Below are 17058 nucleotides of genomic sequence, written 5' to 3' on the forward strand. Positions count from 1 at the left end.
GAGCAAAGCCCAGTCGAGGCCTGAACAGGTGACCAGGTGGAGAACACTGTGGCCCAGCCTGGGTCCAGAGTCACCACCGCCTCCTGATCCTCTCGGATTTCTCCTCTGTGATCTGCACTTTCCCCCGTGGGGCTGAGAATGCCGCGGGGAATGGCTGGGCAATAATGAAAAAAGAAAGGGGATGGGGCGCCTGCCACGGTAGCCACGGGGTCACATTCACAAAGTCACACACAGAAGCACTCTCGCGATCTCATACACATTCCCGTGCCGGGTCCCAGTCCGGTCCCACAGTCCCCAGACCCAGAGTCACGCCCAGTCTGGAGCACTCATTCAGAATCACAGGCACGGAGCCCACACTCCCACCCGCACACACCCACCCGCAATCGCACGTGTCCCACCCCCACCCTTGTCTTGAGCTCACACAGTGGCTCACCACCCCACACAGCCCTCACTCTGGCATGCGGACACACACACACACACAGCCCCTCACAAGCACACACTCTGGCTGTGCTTTTGTGTTTTGTCAGAATTAACGAGAAAAGTTCCCGTGCCCTGCGGGTAATTAGTGTCCTTGGAGTTAAATAAGCTAATGGCGGGCACCTCTGGCCCAAGCAATTATGTTTGTGTATTGAATAATTGATTCAAAGGGCGGGGGGGAAGGGCCGCTAATCAGATCTGAGCATAATGAATTGATTTAATTAACAGGGGAATCTGAGGGGCCCTGGGAAATGCAGCCTTCACTCTGCTGAGGCGAGCGCGGCCGGCACGGAGGAAGGACGCGCGCGCGGCTCAGGCTCCGGCTGCGGCCCGGGCCGGGCAGCTGCTGCTAGCGAGGCTCCCGCGATCCCGGCCTTGCCGCCTCGCCCCCGCGCCCGCCCCCCAGTCCCTCCTCCTGCGCTCCCTGCCCGCGGGGCTGCGCTCAGGACTCCGGTCCGTCTGCCCCCGTCGGCGGCCGCGGCTCTCGGGACTCTGCGCCCGCGCGGGGCCGGCGGGAGCAGCGCAGGCGGCCGGCGGCGGGAGTCGGAGCCACGCGCCCCTCCGTATCCTCGGCGCTAGTCCGGCTGGAGCCGCCGGGACCATGGTGTTGGACCAGGAGGACGGTAGGTGCCCGGTGCGCGGTGCTGGTGCCCGGGGGCACGCGGGGCGCGGGGCGGAGACTGCGGCGCTGGCCCTGCGGAGTCCACCCCGCTAGCGGCGGCAGCGCCCTCAGCACCCGCGGGCCGCCTCCGGCTGATGGGTGGCTTCCCGGAAGCGCGGCGGCTGATGTGTGCGCCGGTGCCGGAGTCGGCGGTGCCAGGCTCAGCGCCCGGGCTTCGGCGGCGGGATTAGGAAGTCTCCCGGTCCCAACGAGGCCGCCAGCCCTGCGCGCTCCGGCCGGGAACTTTCTCACGGACTCTTGCCGCCTTGCGGGCATCCGGAGCGCCTCTGCGACCCGCACCGCGGGCTTCCCGGCAGTGCCCACTGCCAGCCAGTCTCCCAGCCTCTCTGGGTGTCTGCACGTTCCCCTTCCGCACCCTACTGCGGAACGGATCCCCGCAGGGTGGTGGGGGTGCCCACAGATCCTGCAGGTGCAGGGGTGAGGGTGCCATCAAACCAGCACTGTCTCTGAGGTCTGGCACTCCGTAGCTGCGGGATGGGTGATATTGCCCCCGCCCCTGGCGGGGCTGGGGAGGGAGCTGCCATCAGTTCACCCAGCCTGGCATGTTGGGAGGTGCCACGCTGGCTGGGGTAGGTGGGTGGGCCATCTAGTCCAAAATATCAGGTCCAACTAGAGGCGGTTTTACCTTGAAGCTAATGATGTTTAGGGTCCTTCAGGTTCCTTCAGCTGCCAGGTCCTTGGTGGTAATTTGGTATTAGTAGTCTTGCAGTCCTTTTCTTAAAGAGCCCCATGCCCAAACTACAGTAAGCTTTGGACCTCACAAAATTTCCATCCATCCCTGGGTCCAACTCCTACCCTTTCCACTGCCAGTCTCTTGGAAGAACTCACAGCTCTGGCTGACCCAGAGACCATCCGCCCAGGCTGGGACAATCCCTTAGTGCCTGAAGGATCAAGTGCTGGGGCAGGAGGCTGGAAGGTTTGGGGTTGAGAGGCAACTTCTGGGCTGCAGGGAAAGGGTCTGGCTGCCTGGCCTTCCTCTCTGGCCCGGCTAGTCCCTTGACCCACCCTACCACCACTCACTATAGTGATCAACTGTCCTTGTTTGCTCAGGACGATCTCAATTTTAGTAGTGAACATCCTGCATCCTAGGAAACCCTTGAGTCACAAGGCAAACTTGGACAGTTGGTCAGTGCACACCCACAATCTTCTCAGGGCTGTGGTGCAGGGGTAGGGGAGATTTCTTTGCTATGGTGCAGATTTGGCTTAGGCCTCCACAAGGCCTAACAATCTATAACTGCAGCTTGCCAGAAAGCCTGTCCAGGCTCTCCAGAAACCAAAAGAGGAAAAGACTGTGCACTTCTTCACTCCAGCGGGTTGCAAATTCCTGTGCACTGGCTGCTTTTGTGTAAGTAGGGGGAAGGGAAGGGCATCTGAACGTGGCCAGCAAGCATCCTGATTGCACTGTGAAATCTGTAGGTTTACTCTGTCCTGTCAACTGTGGTGGCCACAGAGAAGGGGCCCTCATCACCCCAGTACCTCTCTGAGCATCACCTGTGTGGCTAGCTTGTAACTCCGTCTTGGAGGCAGCTGCATTGTGTTGGGAGCAGGCCCTCTAGCTGAGGCACATCTGACAGTCTCCACCAAAGAGTTCTGGAATATCTAGTCTGCCTGGGCCCTCAGGCCCTGGGTCCCACTATCTCCCACCCCCACTCCTAATGCAGGAACTCTTCCTCAGGACTTTCCTGCCAGGTGGAGGGGCAAATTGCTGGGACCTGCCCGGATATTTGTAAGACAGCCAGTAGCACCCACTTTCTCCTCAAACTAACCTTGGGGATTGATAGCTGTCCTCTCCCTGCCATTCCCAGAGGCATTTCAAGGGCATTTTGGAGCACTCTTGGCTTGTCGAAGTGAGAGTACATGCTCATCACCTGTGGAATGTGTTGGGTGAAAACTACCTCCCCCAGCCCCAGGGGATCTGAGGATTCCACTCTGGTGCTGTGGGCGTGTCCCTGGACCTAGAAGCAGCTTGGGTGGGGTGAGCATGGCGGGGGGGGCGAGTATGGGGGTGGGAGTTACTTGCTTGCCCAGTGAGTGGAGAGAGGCCATCAGATGGGATGAGTGATATTCCTATCTGCCTCTGTCAACCCAGCAAGCCCCTTCCTGGCTGGAAGCTCAAGCCACCCAAACCCTCCAAGACTTGCTGTGAAGGTTCCTCTTCAGATCAGTTTGGGAGCACCATGCTCACAGCTGGGGGTGCAGAAAGAGCCACCTGTGGGCACACACAGCACCAGTCCCCTGCTGGCATGCCCTACCTGCTTCTGCAGCCTATATTGCTCAGCACCCCAGGCCTGCTCCAGTCCCTGGGTTTGGGGCACAGGGCCCTGACTCCCCAAAGGGATGCCAGTCATGTGGCTGCCAATTAGGTACCTTGGAGGCTGAGGTGAGCTGGTATTCAGACAAACTCGTGGACAAGAGAGTGGAAGAGTGGCCACAGCTAGCCCAGTCCCGGTTTGTAGGTCAGGGCCAGCCCCTGAAAGTGAGGAGAAGCTGCCCCTGGAGGTCAGTAGTAAGGCTGCATGCAGCCTTACTGTGCCTCCAGTAGCAGAGGTTTCTACGGCAAGAAGCTGCCCCTTGCCAGCCTGTCAGGCCCTGTGCTTGCTACACTGTCTAGCCCCCAGCTCTGGCGGGTGTGAGGGGCTGGCACCAAATATGCCGGTGGCAGCGGTGCCAAAGCCTCCCTCAGACCCTGAGGGCATGGGTCTGGCAGCAGTGGCAGGGGAGAGATCAAGCTCGCAGTCCTGAGGCATGGTGAGTCTGAGCAAAATGATATATTTAACATCAAATATACTCAAGGACTATTAGGATTAAGTATTCAAGATGAAGGGGAAAGTGAAACCCTCTGAGCTGCAGATGAGGCATCTCATTAGAAGCAGCACTTTTCTGTTTTCTCGAAGCCTGACTTCCCTGCCTAGCAGAGAGGAAGATGGCTGCAGCCCCCTGCTCCCCACCCCTGTCAAGCATTGGGGCCTCCTAGAGTTTAAGGGGTAAGACCTAGCCTCCAGGTCTCCTTCAAACCAGATAATCTCCCCCCATCCCCCTGCACTGTCTGGAGTGCCACAGTTTACAAAGCACATTAACATGCATTCGCTCATCTGACCCCCACAGCAACCATAGATACAGGAAGAGTAGGTCTCCCACTTCACAACCAAGGAAACTGAGGCCCAGATAGAGAAAGAGACTTGCTAAGGTCCACTGTTGGTAATTGGCAGAGATGAGATAGAATCCCAACTGGTGGCCCTTCAGCCCCTTTCTCTTTCCCTGGTCTAGTCCTCAGAAGTGATTGCCAGGATCAAGCCTCCAACACATCTGTTTGGAGCCCTCCTTGGGCTGAAGAAAAATCATTATTTCTATCCCACCCTAGAACTCTGTACTGTCTAGGCAAAGAAAAAAGACTTGGGATTTAAAAGTAGGTGGCCTTCCGGCCAGGCTCATGCCTGTAATCCCAGCACTGTGGGAGGCTGAGGGGGGTGGATCACGAGGTCAGGAGTTCGAGACCAGCCTGGCCAATATGGTGAAACCCCGTCCCTACTAAAAAATACAAAAATTAGCTGGGCGTGGTGGTGTGTGCCTGTAATCCCAGCTACTCGGAAGGCTGAGGCAGAAGAATCACTGGAACCTGGGAGGTGGAGGTTGCAGTGAGCCGAGATCACACCACTGCACTCCAGCCTGGGCAACAGAGCAAGACTCCATCTTAAAAAAAAAAAAAAAAAAGACAGAAAGGAAAGAAAAAACGTAGGTGGGTAGGTGGCCTTCCTAGGGTAGGCAGCCAGAACATCAGCACCAGGATTCTGGGGAGAAGCAGGGTCCAGGAGAAGGGATGGGCACTGTCTGTTTTCCTGCCTTATGAGTTACAGAGCAAGAATTGTCAACTCCATAATAGCAGCAGGAATCTTTGTTTTGTTCAGTGCTGTATCCCCAGTGCCTTAGAACTGTGCTTGGCACATAATATATGCTCAGTAAATATTTGTAGAATGAGAAAAGCTTTCAAGGCCATGCCTGGGCTTGCTTCGAGAGAAGTTGAGATAAGCTCTCCCACTCCATGGAGTCAGGATGCTTTTGGGGGTGCTGCTGGGGTCAGGAGTAGTGCTGTAAGACTCAGGGTAGGATCGTTTGTGCCCTGAAGAGGGTTAACTTTGCCAAACAATCCGGGAAGCAACAAGAAACCCCGGGCAGAGCTGGCAGGAAGGAAAAGGATGTGATCAGAGAAATATTGCTCTAAGGAAGAGACAAAAATCAAGGCTGAGGGCCTGGGAGTAACAGATGGGGTGCGTCCTCCAGACAAACATTGAAGACCACGACCCTGGGATTGGAGCAGAGACGCTCACCGAGCTGGGACCTAGAGGCCTCCAGGTGGCGCTGCGGAGCCGGGCAGCCGTGCGTCTCCACTCCCCATTAACCCGGGAGGGAGGGGGCCTCGGGAAATGTGTGCATTTATTCAGTAGCAGGAGTGCAAACCTCATACATTGAGGGAGAAAGGCAGCGGGAGACGGCCGCGAGATTCCCCCATCTCTTTGAATATAATTTTAGATTGAGATTCAGATTAAATCCGAGGGGAAAACACTTTATGAGGCTGAAAGCTGTGTCGTTGCCGAGACAGGGTTATAAGCTATCAAATGCAATTACATTAAGACAGATTATACTGGGCAAATTGAGCCATTTAGAAGGTGAGAATCAAAGAAACGGCTCTGATCCTCTTTTCCCCCTTCTCTCTCCCTCTCCCTCTCTCTCTCTCTAAATTGCAGTTCGTAGTTCCTTGCAATTCTGAGGCACAAAAGTAGGTGAGACTGCTTTTGTATCTGCGAAGTGCTTCACTCCTGAATGTAATTCTAGCTGAGTGCAATCTAGGTTAAGAGCCGGACAAGCGGGTAATTAGAGCCCGCTAGCTGCCCGAGGACCGGCCGCCCCGCCGAAACGCGCCCCGAGTCGGCGCCCTTCTCCCGGCCGAGCCTAGCTGCGGTTGGACACGGAGCGCCCGAGATGATGGTGCTGGACAAGGAGGACGGTAGGTGGCGGGCCGGGGTCTCGACGCCCCTCACCCCCTCGACCCCCGCCGCGGCGCGCAGGCACACACACGCGGGGACACGGGCGCACACCTGCTGGGCTGTGCGGGGATTGCGGGGCGGACGGCGAGCTTGGGGCTGGGGCTGGGGCGGGGGGAAGCACCGGGGAACAGCCGGACGGAACTTGCGGGGGGAGGAGGTGGGCGAGCCCCGAGCTGCACGCGCCCCAGGCCGCACGCCCGCCGGGTCCCGGCCGCGAGCCGAGGAGCTGTGCACGGGCCGTGTGCTGCGCCGCGGGGCCGCGCGGAGGCTCCGGTCCCCTGCGATCTCGGCGCCGCGGAGGTTCGCTTTGAGCATTTCGTCTCTGCGGCTGCTGCTCTCACCGCAGCCATCACCCTCGCGCCTGCCGCCGCGTAACCCGAGAGGCGCCGAGCGCCGAGCAAATCAGCGGCTTCGGGGAGAATCGGGCTCCAGAGCTCGAGGCAAGCGGGAGCGCGGGAGGACTGCGCGAGCGCCAGGGTGCCCGGCAGGCGAGGGGAAGGCGGGTTGGACCCTCCAGGGGACATCTCCATGAGCGTGACTCGGTGAGAAAGAGAGCCGCCTCTTGTGCTGGCCCGCTAACTCCCTGTCTCTCTGAGCGCGGAGGCGGGAGTTTGGCCCAGAGGAAGAAAGTGTCCCGCCGCCGGCCAGTAGCACTCGTGCGGGAGCGGCCTGCGAGAGTGGCACGGACCTTCTGTGGTCGAGCCTCAGTGCGTCCTAGAAAACTGCAGGGCACGGGAAAGATCGGAACAGAGGAGCCCATGGCTGCTGGAAGCCACTAGCAGGTGGCCCCATAGACCCCAAAGCCTTCCTGGCAGGGAGTGCCCTTCAGTTAAGTGTCCTAGAAGGCTGGGGATCCCAGCCCCCTTGGGGGGAAAGCCAAGTGGGTGCCCTAAGATGAGTCCCCAGGGTCAGGAGAGAAGCATACCTTGGCTGTCCCAGGACCTCCGGCCCTGTAGGTGAGGCCTGTGTGTTGGTGTTGTAGGGGCATTTGTATGGGACTGTTGGTGCCTACGCTGCCACCGGCCGTTCTGCCATTGGTGAGGTACCGAAAGGGTAGGTTTGCTTTGAGTCAGCGGGAATCCTCTTAAAGTGATTGTAGTGGCCATCCTCTGCCGTTCCACTCAGGAGTCTCTGCTGGGCCCGAGCCCTCTGCCCCTGGGGCAGCGTTGTTATTGATGTGGCCAGTTGGTGAAAATGCAAAGCTAAGTGACTTGCTCAGGGTCACACAGGATGTTCGCATTGCTGCTGCCAGGTGCCGATGCCCCCAGGCTGCTACTGCCTTCTGAGACATCCAGCAGGGAGGGGGAATTTGAAGTATCTGGCCTGGGGGTGGCATCTAGGAGGCCCTGTCGCTCTCAGTATGCGTGTAGAAGGAGAGAGGATGGGGAGAATCTCAGTGCTTCTGGGCTAGCTGGGGTGGGACATCATCTTCAGTATGTCTTCTCTATTCACGGACCCCTCCCCTGGAGCCCCACCTAGGCCATTGGAGAACTTCATATAGAATGAAAAGGAGAAGAAGGGGTCTGGGGTCAGGCCAGACAGGGAGGGAGGAGACTTTGATTTAGTGCCTGTCATCACGAACTCCCCGTGTTCACCTTCCCTCTTGGTAAAAATGAAGGGGTTAGAGAAGCAGGGGAGAAGGTACTTCCTTGGTACCTGGAGATACTGTCACTACGGGGAGCATGCAAGGTTCATCTTTAGCAGAGGTTATTTGGCATCCTTGGCTCCCCAGGCCCAAGCCAGGAATCCAGAAGACTCGGGCCCTGTACATGGGAGGCCTCAGGCCAGGGAGATTGGTCTCATGCCAACAAGATGACACCCCCTACCTGCACCCAGGATCTTGCTCTGCCCAGGCACCTCATGATGCCTCTGGCTCTGAGATAATACAAAGGGTTTCAGATGAGCCTTGAGTGGGAATGGATTTCTGGAGGTCATTTTAGCCAGCTCCCTGCCTCCAAATTGCAGTGTACCTCAAGCACCCTGGGCAGATGTTTCTTCTGGTTTCTGCTAGATCTGTGGAAGAGAGCTCCAGATGCCCCTCCATCCCCAGCCTGTCCAGTCTAAACAATATGTTGCCTACTACCATGGAGCTGCTGGGCTCTGGGGTCCATTACAGCACAAGCACAGCCACTGGGGTCCTAATCAGCCACCTATTCTTGTCTTACCCAGCCTATAGCTGTCTTTCAAAAGCAGCCTTTCTGCTCATGCATCTGCACTCCACTCCCCAATAAGAGGAGTCTGGCCTCCCCTAGTTCCAGGAAACCTTGAAGATGGCACCTTCAACTGGGGGAGGGAGAAAGGTTCTGGATCCACTCATCTGCTCCTCCAAACCAACCACCTAACTTCTTCCTGAACACTTCTGCCCTCTCAGCAGGTGGCTATCTGAACTGGGTGGTAGCATTCCCCCACCCCCCAGGTCCCCCAAAGGGTGTGTTCCCTGCATACAGCACCTTTTGTCTGGCTGCAGCAGGGACTCAGGGATGCTATTAACCACCCCCAATGCCTTTTCTCCACCTGACAGCATCTTGTCGGGAGAGGCTGGGGCTCCTCTGGTTGAAGTCGGGTCTGCCAGCTGCCGAGGACCAAAGCTCCCGCTCGGCTGGGCTGCGGGGCTTTCATGTTGCACTTCTGAAAGATAATAAAATATCAATCGTTTTGCCGTAGCAACGGGTTTAAGAGACTTTCTGAAGTATTGAATCGTCAGAAAAAAAAATTTTTTTTGCTTTTAAGCACAGTGCATTATTAATAAAGTAATCCATTAGGTTGAGCAGTGAAGGGTCACCACAGACACGGAAAGATCTGTTTTGCAAATGGTTAAACTTCGGGTTTTAAGATTAATTGCTTTCATTTGGATGCTTGCTCTTGGCCTAACCATCTCCACTTTACTGGAACTCAGGGTCCGGGCTTTCTAAATGCTGCTGGTTCTGCCTGTCAGCGAAAGGGAGCTGAGCTCCAACTTTCCCGGAGAAACAGCCCTTCTTCCCCTGGCACCTGCGGCTTGGGCTGGCACCAGGCAGTGGCTTTCTGGGAGGGTTAAAGTCCCAGGGGAGCAAAGAGAGCTACAGCTCTGAACGCTACCCAAGTCAAATGAGCCCCCAGGCTGTTCGAGAAGAGGACTTTGAGTAGGAGCAGACAGCAGAGAGTCTGAGAGGGCCCAAGAGCAGTGAGAGCTTTGGTCTGTGGGGGACTGGGCAGGAGAGGATGCTGGGATGCTCTCAGGTGCACACAGGAGAAGGGCAGGGCTGGGTATAAACGGCCTTTGCAAAGGCCCAGTAGGAAGGCGGGGATGACCACAGGAAGCAGCAGGCGGGTTGTGGAACTAAACACCAGACATGATTCCTAGAGCGTTTTTAATAAGTAAAAATGCCCAAGAGAGTGAAGCTGGACTGAGGAGGACCAGACAGTGGAGTCTTCAATTGTTAATAACTGCTAGGAGCACAAACTCCACAGCTGACTCAGTTAATCCACCAGAGCCGGCACATGGCTATGCTTGGGTACGAACCAGCCCTTGCTGGGCCACCAGTAGGATTTCCTAGGATAGACCCTTATGTTCTAGACCACAGAGAGTCCCAGGGGCCTCTCCTGGCAGAGTGTGCTCACGACCGTCCCAACCCTGGAGAAGGAGGCAGGCCCTGATGCTGTTCCATGCCAGAGACCCCAGCCCATCAGCAGGAAGGCGGAGCCAAGTGGACACTGCTGCCTGCTGAGGCCTGGTAAAGGCCTTGTGGGTCTGGCAGGGTGGGGACCAAATTGTGCACTTGCCCAGTGCCTAGAAGCAGGGGAGCAGGAGGGTTACCATCTGCATCTACCATAACCAGCCCCAGCGGCAGCCCTCCTTTCTGCTGGGAATGAGGCATCGCATCCTGAGCTGCACATACAGCCGCTTCCCCTTCCTGCCCAAACTTAGCCAGGCAGAGTGTCTGTAAAGATGGGTAACCCCTTCACACACACACACACACACACACACACGAGCCTTGGGTGAAGAAGCAGGTGCTTCTGTCTCTTCCCTGCTCTTCCATTCATTTGCACACACAGAGAAGCACTAAGGGGGGACAGGGAAACAACATAAATTGGTCTGTCGTCCAGAATCCATGTCTCACTAATGTACCCAGATTAACTCAACTGTAAATTGTCTCCTTGGATGGCGGTGTCTTGCTAAAAGTTTCCCATATGATTCATGATTTGGATTGCTTTTAACGGCTATTGGCTAAGCAAGCCGGTGACTGTACAAGGTGATGCAATTGGCATTAGCGAGGGGAGGCACGGGAGCGTGTAATGCAGTCAATACTGCATTAACTACTGATGCCCAATTACAGGGAGCAGGAGAGAGCCTTTCAGGAGCATTAGGACTGGGGGAAGCTGAGATCACTGGCCGCTGCTCGCCTAAAAGCTTCACCCTTTGGATGCCGGGGCTCAGTGCTGGCATGACCACTCACTTGGCCTCTGTGGCTGTGGGAACTGTCTTTTTCTCTTGCTGTCTGTTTCTGAACAGGCCCCTCAAAGATGCCTTTAGCACATGAAAATATATGTTTTCCTAGAGCTGGGACCTGCCTCTCATCCCTCCCGAGAATTGATTCCTTACCCCCACCCTGTGTCACCCTGTGTCTCAGAGTCAAACCAGGCAGCTGCCCCATGAGCTTCCATTTAAGGAACTTCACAGCAGGCCCGATTTGTGGGCAGGACCAGGAAGAGGTCTATTTTGGTCTCTCACCCTTGGAACAGATGGATGATTGCCAGTGAGCACCGGCAGTCGACTCCCTGTGGTCATGGGCAAAGGAAACACGAGGTTCGGCCATGGCCCAGGGCGAAGCTGCCAGAGTTGGGAAGTGGCCATGGCTAGACGGGCTGGGCTGTCTGAGCAGAAGACAGAGCTGTGATGGTGCACCTAGGGAAGGCTGGGGGCGAATGCCTTGAGCCATGTTGAGGTCTAGAGCAGATGCAGGCCCAGGGAGTTAGCAGCTCCCTCCAGAGCTGTGTCCCCATATAGCAGGGAGGCCAAGGCTGTTGTTGGATCCATCTCCAGGATCCCGAGGGCCTCCCGGAAAGCCCTGATGAGGGACATTGAGAAGATTGGAAGATGTTAGGGCAGAAGGTAGAGGAAAGGACATGGGTGTCCCAGTGTGCCAGGTACTGTTTGACTTGCTGCCACCTCTATCATTGCACTAAGCTATGCAGGTCCAATGTGTCCACTGTGATTTTGTGTTCCATGCCCACCCAGTGTAGAGGTTGCTTTGCTTCCAAACTTTTGCCTCTCTACCTTCTTATCTCTACAGTGAGAACAGCCATACCTAATTGGCAGGATTGTACTCAGGATTGAGATACTGTCCATGTACACATTTGATAAGCCAGAAAGCCTCATGGCTGTGTGGGGCAACATTGCTCCATGCTCAGTTACAGTATGATCTGAAATAACTCTGTGTCCAGTCCAGTGCTTTGTTCACTGGTAAGCACTGGGCCTGCACCCTCACTCTGCCAGTTTATTTATCATGGCCCTTAATCATTGCTGCCTGGGAGGCAGGCTGACCTCACTACTCGCCCACGTCCAGATCACCAAGGCAGGTGGCACCTTGGGAAGAGGTCTCTAAGACCACTCTTTGCAAGTTCCTCCATTTATAGGGGGAAGGCTGAGGTTCAAACAGGGCAAAATGGCTGCCTAGGCTTCCATGGGGAATTGGAGCCTAGAGCATCAGCATCTTTTTGCCGTGCCTTCTGCCCTAGCCCCGAGGCGTGATGAGGCTGGGTGGTAGAAAACTCTGATTACAGCGAACATCAGCTGGACTGGGACCACGGACCACATGCTTGGGTGTCCCAGTTATGCCCCTTGCCAGCCTACTGACAGCCCAGAAGATGTAGTTCTACCCTCAGATGTAAGGTGAAAGGTGCTGAGGGACACTCACCTGTCCTGGGCCTTTGGAAGTGGAGAAGCCCCAGAGGTTCCTATGGCATGTATCCCATCTTGCTTGCCTGTCCTGCCTGCAGTTGGAGGACATTGAAACATGCAAGATGTCCTCCCATTCCCAGGCTTAGCTCTTTGTGGTGCTGCTAGAGTGAGTTTTCCCGGCAGGCCCATATTTGGGATTGGACTACAGCAGTGGAGTCAACTTGTCCTGGCTTGCAAGAGATTCTGTGCATCTGTTCCCAACTCTGAGTTCAGAGACACTGCATTGGTAGCTAGAAATCAGCCACAGTGGGAGTGTTTGTACCACGGACATTGGCAAACACTACAAATCTGGGCGTTTTCCCAAAGACTCGGTCGTTAAGCATGCATCAGCACACCACTGGATTGCATTCATCTGGGACTCTGGACCCACCCTTTTCTCCTCTGCTACCACCATTCTCATCTCACCTACTACCTTTCTTCTGGTGCTCATTACAACCAGTCTGACCCAACCTCTGCTACCCTGGCATCCTGCCTGAGGCCTACTGCTGCTTTGACCATCACACTAAACTATGCAGTTTTAGTATGTCTACTCTGTTTTTGGGTTCCATGAAGACTCAGCATTTGCCTCTATTCCCTTGCTCCTATGTCCTCCTTGCCTGGCATGCCCTTTCTCCTTTAGTTGGCTGAGGCTTCTCCCAGACCATTCCAGGCCATGCTCAGAGACACATCCACCAAACCTAGCAACGAGCTTGTTCACTACTGGTAGGAGTGTGTTCGTTTTGTGTTCTGTCTAAGGCAGGAGTTCACAGTAGCTGATACAACTGGGGGCAAATTAAAAGCAGGTGGTGTGAGAGGAGTGAGCAGGTTGGTCCAGGTTGCAGGGGCAGCTACCCAGTGTGAAGGCCCATGGGCTCAGGTCACTAGCTCCTCCTCCCTGTCCCTTCCCCTGGAGGTCAACTGGGCTTTCTTGAGTGGCCTCCTGTCTTCAGGTGTAGTCCGCTAGCATGATTCAGAAAACCTGGGTTTTGTCCCAGCTGACTGCTGTGTGACTTCAGGAAATGCACTGGGCCTCAGTTTTCTCATCCTTACAAAGGGTGAAACACCTAACTGGCACTTTATGTACAAGCACACACTTGATAAACCAGAAAGGTTCATGCTTGTATGAATTGACATTGCTCTCTGTACAGTTACAGTATCATCTTTTGGCTTTGGCCTCTCAGTCTTTAGGAGTCATAAAACACAACAGCTATCATTATGCTGAACCCTTACTTAAAAGTGCGGCATTGTGCTATCTATATGTATCAATTAGTTATTGCTGCGTAATCAGTTACCCTAAAATGTAGAGCCTTAACACAATAAGCATTTAACTCAAAAATCTGTGGGTCAGCGATTTAAGCAGGGCTTGGCTGAGCAGTTTTTCTGGTCTCAGCTGGGCTCACTCACACCTGGAGGATGGAGGATGGCTATCAGTTGGATGCTGGGCGTGACAAGACTACATGGCCCTCATTAGCCAGAAGGCTTATCCGACTTGTTCTTATGGCAGAGACTGGTCCGGAAGGTGTGGAAGCACAAAAGGCTTCTCTTTTTTGAGACAGTCTCACTCTGTTGCCCAGGCTGGAGTGCAGTGGCACAGTCACAGCTTCCTGCAGCCTTGACCTCTTGGGCTCAAGTGATCCTCCCTCTTCAGTCTCCCAAGGTGAAACTGTAGGTGCATATCACCATGCCTAGCTAATTTTCGTATTTTTTGTAGAGACGAGATTTCACTATGTTGCCCAGACTGGTCTTGAACTCCTGGGATCAAGCGATCCACCTGCCTCAGCCTCCCAAAGTGCTGGGATTACAAGCATGTGCCACTGCGCACTACCGCACCTGGCCTACACAAGGCTTCTTGAGGCCAAGGTTTGGCACTGGGATGTTGTCACTTCTGCTGCATTCTACTGCATTCTACTGGCCAAAATAAATCACAAGGCCAGCCCAAGTTCAAAGGGTGGAGAAACAGATTCTGCTCTTGAAGGTAGGAGGTGAAAAGTCATATAACAAATGGTGTGGCTATGGGGAAGGGTAGAGAATTGGGGCCATTTTTGTAATCAGTCCACCAAGCATCTTCCATGTATAATCTCATTTAATACCCATAAGAACCTTAGGAAGAAGCTACTATTACCCTCATTTTACAGATGAGAAAATTATTGTACAAAGAGATTAATTGGTTCCAGCTTCTACAGCTCAAGAGTGCCAGAGCTGGGCTGTGAACCCAAGCAGGCTGACTGCAGTCAGTGCGCTCACTCTCTGTGTTCTGTCTGCTCCCTTTTCCAGCTGTCAGACATGGGGATGGAGAGAAAGACACTCAGAGTTCAAGGAAGGGTGAGGAACCTGTGAGAAAATGACTTGAGGTGGGAGGAAGGTTGCTGTGGGCAGTTTGAGGGGGGCTGCCATGGGATCCCAGCTCCATTCCTCCCAGGGCCAGCCTGGCCGGGGAGGGACCATAATGAGGTCAGTCCCCACTGCCTCTTTCAGGTTTTCTTCTCTGTCCTGCAAAGGCACTAGACAGTTTGAAAGGATGTGATGCTCTGTGTTCCCAGAGCTGACTTAGACCTGAGCATATATGCAGATGCAGCCAGGTGAGAATCAATTCATTGGTTGGCCCCTAGCCTCAAAATGGGGTGGTAAGTGGGCTGGTGAGAGGCCTGTGTACATTCATAAACCAGCTGATTGAAAAGCAATATTTCAGATAAATACAAGCCAGCGATCTATCAGTGGTTGTAATAAAACCCAGGCTTCAGGCTGTGATTTTATTTTGAAATAATAAGAATTGCTTGATTCTTTTTACTTGAGTTACCATGGTAATTCCGGCGTGGAGCAGTGTTATATTGATTTAGAAAGTGGACAGTAATATTTCTTTTGTGTTATTCTGTTTCTAGGCCTTGATTTCTAATTTCCACTTGGAGATTACTTTTATAAATTTCTTAAGTCCTTCCACTTTTTTTTCCTCTCACAGTATAATTTTCCTCTCATACGCCGCTATGTTCTGAGCTTATTGGTTTGCTCTTATTTTAAATTAAACTTGCTGGTTTCAAATATTGAAATGACATCTTTGTCTGTGTCTGTACTTTGGTTTAGCAAAATATTACAGTCTGACACTTTCTGCTTAATAATTTAAGGGAGGCATTCTGTCGGCCCTCACTGGGTGCTGATAACTTATGACTCAACCAACGCAGGCCTTAAACTCCTGACATTTTAATATTGTGTGGCGGGAGTGGCTGCCCCTCTTCTGTTAGTCTCGGTGGCGAAAAATTCGTGGGGTATCCCAGAAAGGAGTTTTAATAATTCACCTTTGCTGGTTGGCACGATGACTTGATAGAGAGCAGGAGGGAGACCCACTCTTGCCAGACAAGCGGGAGCAGCGCTGGCCTAGGCTCCTACAGTCCTGCTCCATCCTGTGTGTCCTCTCCCCTTGATCTTTAAAAACTCTAATCCTGATGACAGTATCCAGGAAGGACCGGGGCTACCTGTGGGTGCCATCAGAATGTTCAAACTCTCTGATTCTCAGTTTTCCTATTTGTAAAACAAGTAGAATTAGCATAGGCTTTGAGTCACACGGGTTCAAATCCTGCCTCTGCTGCTAAGTCATTCTGATGAGTAAATTCTAATAATAATTCCAAGTAGTAAAATGGGTATGATCACGGTTACCTTTCAGGTCTGTAGAGACTTGAACAGGCAAAGCTTCTGACAGTCTTGTAGATGACTGGTGCCATTTCCCTGTCCTCCCTGGGGTACTGGTGAGAGCAGGGGAGACAGGGGAAGCGGATGTGCTTTGGAAAGCTTGCCCTGCTCCAGACAGGCCTGGAGTTCCCAGCCCTGGGAGGATTGCTCTTTGGAAAGGATCCACCCACGGCTGTGGCTCCTTGAGGACGTGAGGCAGCTTCTTCCACTTTCCTCGTCTGCCCAGCTGAGGGCAAGGGCCCTGGGTAGGGCAGCTGGAGACAGGGCTCTGTCCTCTGGGCTCCTCTCCTCGAAACACTCCACATCAAGTCCTGTGCTCTAGGAGGAAGTTCACAACAACACGGGTTGTCGGGCAGAGAGCTGTCTGCAGGGGCCCCTCTCAGTGGCCTGAGGAGAGGGCCCTTCTCTATGGAGTATATATGCCAGTGTGGCAGTGTATTAATTATCTACAGCTGTGTAACACATTCCAACACACATTCCAAAATTAGCAGCTAGAAACAATACCCACTTATTCTCTCATTGCTGTGGGCCAGGAATCTTTACTGGGTTCTCTTCTCTGGGGTTTCTCTCAGACTGTGATCAAGGTGTCACCTGGGGCTGTGGGTTCATCTCAAGATTCATGTGGGGTTGTTTCAAGCTCAGTCATTTGGTGGCTGGCAGAATGCAGTTCCTCACGGGCTGCTGGACTGAGGGCCTCCATGCCTTGCTGGCTGTGGTGGCCGTGCCGTATGGGCCTCTCCAACGTGGCTGCCTGCTTCCTGAAAGCCATTGAAAGACAGTGTCTGCTCACAAGAAGGAAGTCTGTCTATCAATCACAGATGTGACATTCCATCACCTTTGCTGTGTTTCCTTCCTTGGGAGTAAGCCACTAGGTCCAGCCCACACTCAAGGAAGTGGGGCAGATGACACAAGGGTGTGAGTGTCAGGAGGCAGGATCACTGGGGACCATCTTAGAAGGTGGCCTGCCATGAGAAGCCAACCTCTGGAATAGCAGCTGCCTCCAGAGAGATTGCCTCACCAGCTCCATTCCCAGGAGGCCTCCTGGGTCACCTCATGCCAGGGAAGGGCACAGATGTCTCGGAGTCTTTCATTTCAACTTCACAACACCCTTGGGAGGCTAAGAGGACAAATACCAGCCCCATTCTGCAGAGGACTAGGTTGTGTCCAGAGAGGAAAAGACACTTGGCTGGGATATCCCAGCAAGTTGGCATGTGGAAGAGTTCAGGCGAGAACCAGGCCCCGCCTGCCATGAGCCT

General features: G+C 54.1%; 1 protein-coding gene across 3 annotated transcripts in view; it reads left to right on the top strand.

Moving 5' to 3' along the window:
* The first annotated feature begins 710 nt into the window (after positions 1–710).
* The window catches only part of LMO1 (LIM domain only 1), a 44342-nt gene continuing 27994 nt past the window's right edge, over positions 711–17058 (top strand). Inside the window, exon 1 of one of the 3 annotated variants that reach the window (XM_032166677.2) lies at positions 711–1100. In XM_032166677.2, coding sequence (XP_032022568.1) covers positions 1079–1100 — 22 coding nt within the window. In that variant the 5' untranslated portion in view covers positions 711–1078. Of the gene's footprint in view, positions 1101–5617; positions 6162–6616; positions 6744–17058 lie in introns of those variants that run through there. The other 2 variants (XM_032166675.2, XM_058446569.1) reach the window with 2 other exon arrangements.

This window comes from Hylobates moloch, unplaced genomic scaffold (assembly GCF_009828535.3).
Source record: "Hylobates moloch isolate HMO894 unplaced genomic scaffold, HMol_V3 SCAFFOLD_11, whole genome shotgun sequence".
Lineage (NCBI taxonomy): Eukaryota > Metazoa > Chordata > Mammalia > Primates > Hylobatidae > Hylobates > Hylobates moloch.